We start from the raw sequence: 7,500 nt of genomic DNA, 5'->3' as shown, positions 1-7,500 counted from the left end.
TTGTAAATGTACTTCTTCTCTTTCATTGTTCTTCCTTCCCTTTTGTTTCTATTATTTCTTTCTTCCCTTTTCTCATTTCCTTTCTCTTTGTCTCATTCCTTCTTTTCTTTTTCACTTTTATTTAATTTTGAGCTGTTCTTTGCTTCCCTTTTTTTTCCTTTTTTCTTTTCATTATTGTTGTTCTTTAAATGTCCTCTTTTACAATTTGTGTGTGTGTGTGTTCATGTGTGTGTGTTTGTGTGATTGTCTATTCATAAGTCTTGTTATTGTTATTAACAGCCGTCGCTGTGGCAACCCACTAGCATTTCCTGTCCCATGGGCTGATGGGAAAACAGCCCCGGGGCGAGAGAGAGAGGGGAGAGAGAGAGAGAGAGAGAGAGAGAGAGAGAGTCTGTCCTGACTTGCTTCAGTTTTCTGTCGGCCGCTCTGATTGGTCGGTGTCACAGATGATGAGAATGTTTCTTTGAAACTGAGCTGATGATGGTGTGTGTGTCTGTGTGTGTGTGTGTGTGTGTGTGTGTGTGTGTGTGTCTGTGTGTGTTGCAGGAGGTGCTGTTGAAGCGAGCAGCTGACCTGGTGGAGGCGCTGTACGGGATGCCACACAACAACCAGGTGAGTCGACAACGTTCACACTCAACACACTTTGAGTCAGAGGAACTAAGTGAAGTGACCTCCTCCCTTTCCCAGCTCATGTGGGGGGAGGGGGGGGGGGTCTGTTCATGTAAACAGAGGAGGACATGCTCACTGACTCCTCCTCCATTCTCCACTCTTCTCCCCCCCCCCCCTGCAGGAGATCATCCTGAAGCGAGCGGCCGACCTCACGGAGGCGCTCTACAGCGTCCCCCGCAGCCACAACCAGCTGCCCTCTCTCACCGGCTCGTCCGCCCACTCAGGGATGATGGGCGTGAACTCGTTCAGCAGCCAGCTCGCCGTCAACATCTCCGAGGCCTCGCAGGCCGACCAGGGTGAGGGTTCAACGCCGCCTCACTCACACGTGAGCTCTCCTCAGTGAAGGGAGGTTCAGAAGAAAGAGAACTTTACTAGAGTTTCAAAACAACCCGTCCAACAGAGTCCGGTTTAGTAGAGTTTATTAGAGACCAGTAGAGACCAGTACAGACCAGTAGAGACCAGTGCAGACCAGTAGAGACCAGTGCAGTTATTTTCCACTCATGCGATCAGGCCCCTGGTTTCCTGATCAGAGACTTTGGTTGGGACCATTTTTAATCAACATCTGGTGTGTGTGTGTGTGTGTGTGTGTGTGTGTGTGTGTGTGTGTGTGTGTGTGTGTGTGTGTGTGTGTGTGTGTGTGTGTGTGTGTGTGTGTGTGTGTGTGTGTGTGTGTGTGTGTGTGTGTGTGTGTGTGTGTGTGTGTGTGTGTGTGTGTGTGTGTCAGGCGTTCATCCTCAGCTGACCTGTCACAGTCGCTCAGTAAAGTTAAAGCTTGTGAACGATCGTTGACAGGAAACAGATAGAGCTGCTTTTCTTCCCGAACACCCCCCACCTTCTGCACACACACACACTAACAACCACCTACACACACACAACCACACGCACAACCTCCGTCTGCTTTTCCCATCGGCCCGGTGGCGAACACCTTTCAGGAATCTATGAGGTCATGGGAAGCGAGGCTGCGCTGAACATTCATAACTGGAGGTTTATGATCGCTGAGCTCTCCGGTCGGAAACATTACACGAGGATCCGTTCTGAAGTATGAAACGACTCTTTGTGCACCGTGCAGTTACCCAGCGTGATTAAAGCTTTAATAAAAAACATCTTATCAGACGGACCAGCCAGGACACTGAGAGCAGCTCGACCTGCTGAGGAGCCGAGGTCTGAACCGGAGCTCCTCGTTGATTCTCTGCTTCACGCTGACGATGAGGACTTCAAGAATCCACCAGAGCTCTGCAGCGCTGGTTGAAGCCTGACACAATGTTTAACCAGCATGCATCACTCCATGTCACCCGGGGTCATGTGACGCTGCAGCTCTGACCTGTCACTCAGTTCATCTCTAATCTGCCTCGCTCTCAAACACGTGTTTCCATTGAGTCTCCAGCGAGGTGGAAGGATGTGATCTGCATCCGATCTGCTTCCCACGCTGCTGAGGACGGGGACGGGGACGGGGACGGGGACGGGCGGGACCACCAGAACAAATAGGCCTGAATACTGTGTCTGTTTGTGAAGAGATTCTTTAGTTCACGAGAACAATCTGAGCATTTAGCCGCTCTGCACCGCTCCCTGCTCCTCAACATGTGTTTCCCATCGCCGCCGCTCCTCGTCCCCGGGCAGCGCTCCATCAGCCGCTCCTGCTGGGAATTGCGTTGGCCCAAACCAGGAAGTGGGGGAGAGTGGGGGAGGAAGGGGGGGGGGAGGTGTGCTACTTGGCACTGTGTTGCTCAGAGGGGCGGGGCCGTGGTCGGTGGGAACCCGAGAGCCTCGTGAGGAAGGGAACGGTCAGAACGAGAGGTTCAGGGACACGGCTGCGTGGATGAGGGTCAGTCGATGGGGGGGGGGGGGGAGTAGACTCCGCCCATAGGGAGGTGAGCAGCCAGTAACAGCAGAGCGTCAGGTGTGGTGATGTCATATAATAATAGTGAGTGACTTCCTGATGTGTTCCCCCTGACGCCTCTCCTCCTCCTCTCAGGTTACTCCCGTAACTCCAACAGCGTCTCTCCTCGCGGCTACGTGCCGAGCGCCACGCCCCAGCAGTCCAACTACAACTCCATCACCTCCACCATGAACGGGTACGGAGCCGGGATGACCAACCTGGGCGTCCCGGGATCCCCCAGCTTCCTCAACGGCTCCAGCGCCAACTCCGCTTACGCAAGTGAGTACCTTCAAAATAAAAGAGCCCCTCACATCATAACCTCCCTCACCTGAGGGGCAGCGAGTAGAACGAGCAGCTGAAATCTGAAGTCGGGTCCGAACCAACAGAACCAGGCTCCGTTAGATCCAGACCCAGAACTGCTCTTCTGTCTGAGGAACCTGTTCAGGCGGAGGTGGAAGTGAGTTTCGGGTCAAAGGCTGAAAGAACTGAGCTGATGGGAGTGAAGGTTTCTCTTTAGTAAAACAAAGATGTTCCAGTTCCTCTTCGTCTGCACCTTCATCTTCACTGACGAGTTTCCACTGAAGCAGATTGATGTGGGTTTAAAGGAATAAAAGAAGCTGAAGAAAGAATGTTCATTTGGCTGAAAGCTTTTTAAAGTTAGTTTGTGAAAATTGATGCTTTAAAGAATGTGACTGTGAGACGAGAGCTTCTGACAGTTTGTTAGATTTATTAAAACAATCTTTGAAATCCTTCCACATGTTTTATTGGTTCATTAATGTCAGCGCAGTAGAAGTTAGTCAGAACCAGAGAAGAGTTGAGACGTTCCTGCTAAATCTCACTAGAGAAGCAGCTTCCTGTTGAAGAAGAGGAAGTGATGATTGGTCGGCTAAAGTGTTGGAGTCGGCGGGGGGGGCGGGGGGGGGGTCGTCCCCAAACAAAAGGTGGACTCGCATCGTATTCAGTTTCCCACCGCCGAGGGTGTGTGTGTGTGTGTGTGTGTGTGTGTGTGTGGACTGAACACACCATGCATTGTTCACCCCCCCTCCTCTGCTCACTGTCCCCCTGTCCACCCCCCCTCCTCCTCCTCTTCTATAAACTCACTAACATGCTTCACACCAGCTGAACAGCAGGAGGAAGCCGGACTGAGAGAAACATTCCTTCATTCGACAGATTCATCCTCAAACCTCCATCTTCACAGACTCACTCATTAAACCTGGGGACGCACTTAAAGGGACAGTTCAACGTTTCTCAGTGACACGTTCACTTCCTGTTCAGAGTTTCAAAGCTCCGCCCACACTTCACTGGGTCGTGTGCACGTCCTGTTTCTGATCCGGAGCTGAAACATCTGGACAGAGGTCGATTTATTATCACACTAGTTGTTAATTACAAATTAAATGATTTATAATCTGATCATCTTTAATCTGCAGCTTCCAGTCACATGATCATGGAAAATACAAGATGGATCATTTCCTTGACAACCGCGAGAAACACTGAAGATCATGTGACAGGAAGCTGCAGCTTGAACCTTCACTCAGATGATCTTCAGACACTTTGATGTTTCTTCAGATTCAAACACATAAATTCAGCTGAACAAAATAATGATTTCACTTCATTTGTTAAACAGCTGAAGACCCAGAAACTCCACTTAACTAATCACAAGATTTTATTTCTTAGAACAAAACTTTGAACATTTATTTTCTCTGAAAAGTTGAAGATTAGTTCCGGATACGACCTCCGACCTGAAACTGAAGATGACCGCTCTCGTCTTATGCTAAGCTAAGCTAAGCTAAGCTAAGCTAAGCTAAACACGCTCCTAGCTGGAAAGTAAATGACAACAAACCTGAACTCATGTGAACGAGTCGCACACATGTTGAACTGCTCCTTTAATCAGAACTAGCAAAGACACACACACTTATACACAAAAACACACTCATGCACTCGTACACTCATGCACTCACACACAGACACACACACTTGTACACTCATACATTGACACACACACTCATAAACACTGACACACACACTCATGCACTCACACACAGACACACACACTCATACACTCATAAACTGACACACACACTTATGCACAGAAACACACTCATGCACTCGTACACTCATGCACTCACACACAGATACACACACTCATAAACACTGACACACACACTCATGCAGTCATACACTCTCTCACACACACGTGTGCAGTTTGTGTGGATGAAGAGTCTCATGTTGTTTTTGTTTATTGAAGTTATGGATCAACTTTGTCAGATGTTCAGCTGTTTGTGCTCCGAGCTTCTTCCTCCCGACCTCGGCCCATGAGCCAGGCACACATTCCTCCTCCTCATCCTCCTCTTTCTCCTGCTCATCCTCCTCTTCATCATCGTCCTCCTGCACGACCCACCTCCTTCCTGCTGCTCACTCACCCCTCCTCCCTCCGTCCGTCTGCTCGTTACGTCCTCTGTAGGTTTGCCCCCCCACACACGTCTTCCTCACCTCCTCCTCTTCCTCTTCTTCCTCTGCTCCCATAGGCCCTTATTCATTCTCTCCTGTCCATATGGTTTCTGCAGTCAAACAGAAGAGCGCCTTCGCCCCCGTCGTGCGGCCACAGACCTCCCCGCCCCCCACCTGCACCACCACCAATGGCAGCAACCTCCAGGGTGAGCATCCCCCCCCACCCCCTCCCACCTGTCAGCACCCGTCCTCGTCCTCGTCCGCAGACGTCCAGTGTACATGACGGTTTCAAACCTGCGGTTCAAAGTTGATCCATAACTTCTGATTTTCCTTCATCTCCAACTCGTTCAGCTTTAACTCTTCATTTCTCATTGTTGTTTTTTCTTTGTGTTAAACTTTGAATGTTCAGATTAAATCCAGGTTTAGATTCAGATTGTGTTTGTGTGCCGTGGGTTTGATTCTGTGTCTCTGTGTTTCAGCCATGGCCGGTCTCATCGTCCCGCCCATGTGAGGATGACAGTCTGACTCCTCCCCTCCCAACCCAGCGCTGATGGCCCCGCCCACCTGAAACACCACCACTAACAGCAGAAATCCTTCCCATCATCCCTCACTCCGACCCCCCCACTCCCCCCCGACCACACGAAGAAAACATAGCCCCGAATCGTCACCACAGCAGTACAGGCCACGCCCCCTCAGTGGAGGGTTGAGGAATATGAACTGTGGGCGAGCGGGGGCGGGGCCTGCAGTATCATTTAACAGGTTAGTTTGAGTCGTGGGCGGAGTTAAACCACTGTGAGACAGGAAGGAGGCGTGTCCACCGGGAGCTTCACATTTAAAGGGCCATTCCACAGTTTCTATATTTGAAATCTGTTATTTTCAGACACACTGAACATGAGTTCAAATTTCAATCTGAAGCCAGAACGTCGTCTGATCCAGACTCTTTCAAACCGACTCAAACATTTAACCTGACTTGAAACTACATTTGTTTAATTTCATCTGGAAACAAAGAAACGCACCAAAGAACCAGAAAATATAAAACCAGTCGGAAACAAATGTTCTTCAACTGAAGATTCACAATTCACATAATTCACATGATATCTATTCATCGCTGAGCCTGAGTCGGACCGATTCCAGAAACCAGGAGCAAACCTTTTCCTTTTCAAATCTGGAAAATAAAAACCGTCGGACGGTTTCCAGAAATGAATCTGAGATCCTGAACGTTTTCCCACAAACTCAGAAGTTTTCATGTTTTTGTTTCATCCTCTGAAAGAAGGAAACTTTTCTAAGATAAAGAAAGAAATGAAGTTTTCTCTCATTCTCACGTTTACTTTCGACGTCTCTGGTTCTGAATCAGTGGTTCTGTTCCGTCGAGTCGTAGAACCAGAAAAGCTTCAACACTTTTATTCACATTCAAGTTTCAGGTTTTCTTCTTATTCCTGATTGTGCTTATTTTCTATGTATTTATAAAGTTCCTTTGTGATTTAGGCCTGAACGATAGTCTCAGATATATATGTAAACACATTTGATGTCTTAATACCTTTTAGATATTGTAAAAAAAGTGAACAAGTGAGAGGAATTAACCTTTTTGTAAAAACAAAAAATACGTCATGACGTGGTCTCCCTGTTTTGGAAACAGGACGAAAAAAAAACGCTTTCATCACTTTTGTAAAAAAATGCTTTTCCGATACGATATTTAACTTTTTGTAAACAGCATCATTTGTGTTTCCCCTGGTTCTTCTTGTCCTTTGTGTATTATTGTGAAATGTATAATCATGGTTATTTCTTAATGCACTATTTTCGTTGGGGCACTTAATAAGAGCAATGCATCCGAGCAAAAAATTAAAAAAGCTAAACGTTTTTTTAAAAAGAAGAAGAAGGATAGAACGATATGCACCGAGATGTTTTTTTTCTGGCAGAAATCCTCGTCATGTGAACGTTTATATTTCAGAAGCTTCATAATATTCCAACACTTTTACTTTAGATGTTTAGAAGACGATAATATTTTATCCATTAATATGAAACTCAAACCTGCTCGTCGTGTTTTTAAAACCAGGCGAGATTTTAAAACGAGTCACTGATCTCAAGGAACCTTCCATCGATGTTGTTGCTGATGGTGCTGTTTTCGTCGTTGCACACAATCCAGATCATTTAATTATGCAACTGTTTCCTGTTCCGTAACGCCAGCTGGTCGTCCACCAGGGGGACTTCCTGTTTGATGCCTTACGATCGACCACGAGTCTCCGCCGCTGTCTTCGTCCAATAGCTCTGCAGCGTTGAACCAGAACGGTCCACTGGTCCACTGGTCCACTGGTCCACTGGTCCACTCGTCTCCAGTCAAACTGGGAGAGCTTTTATTTCCTGCACCAAATATTCATCCCTCAGGTTCCACCGACAAAATAAAAGACTAGGTTCAAGTGTCAGACGCAGGTTTGACTGAAGAATCACTTCTGTATGACGTAACCATGTTTAGCATCATCACCAGACACGACATAAAACAGTTATATTTA

General features: G+C 47.6%; 1 protein-coding gene across 1 annotated transcript in view; it reads left to right on the top strand.

Annotated features, from left to right (window-relative positions):
- Positions 1-7,500, top strand: part of LOC133958602 (transcription factor COE3) — an 84,356-nt gene that overhangs the window by 76,084 nt on the left and 772 nt on the right. Inside the window, exons 13-17 of the mRNA XM_062393496.1 lie at positions 547-612; positions 791-965; positions 2,642-2,824; positions 5,110-5,199; positions 5,473-7,500. The exon at positions 5,473-7,500 is cut by the window's right edge and continues 772 nt beyond it. Of these exons, the coding sequence (XP_062249480.1) occupies positions 547-612; positions 791-965; positions 2,642-2,824; positions 5,110-5,199; positions 5,473-5,504 (546 nt within the window). The 3' untranslated portion in view covers positions 5,505-7,500. The remainder of the gene's footprint in view (positions 1-546; positions 613-790; positions 966-2,641; positions 2,825-5,109; positions 5,200-5,472) is intronic.

This window comes from Platichthys flesus, chromosome 8 (assembly GCF_949316205.1).
Source record: "Platichthys flesus chromosome 8, fPlaFle2.1, whole genome shotgun sequence".
NCBI lineage: Eukaryota > Metazoa > Chordata > Actinopteri > Pleuronectiformes > Pleuronectidae > Platichthys > Platichthys flesus.
Note: the sequence above shows the minus strand (reverse complement) of the source record. Positions and strands in the feature narration are given on the sequence as shown.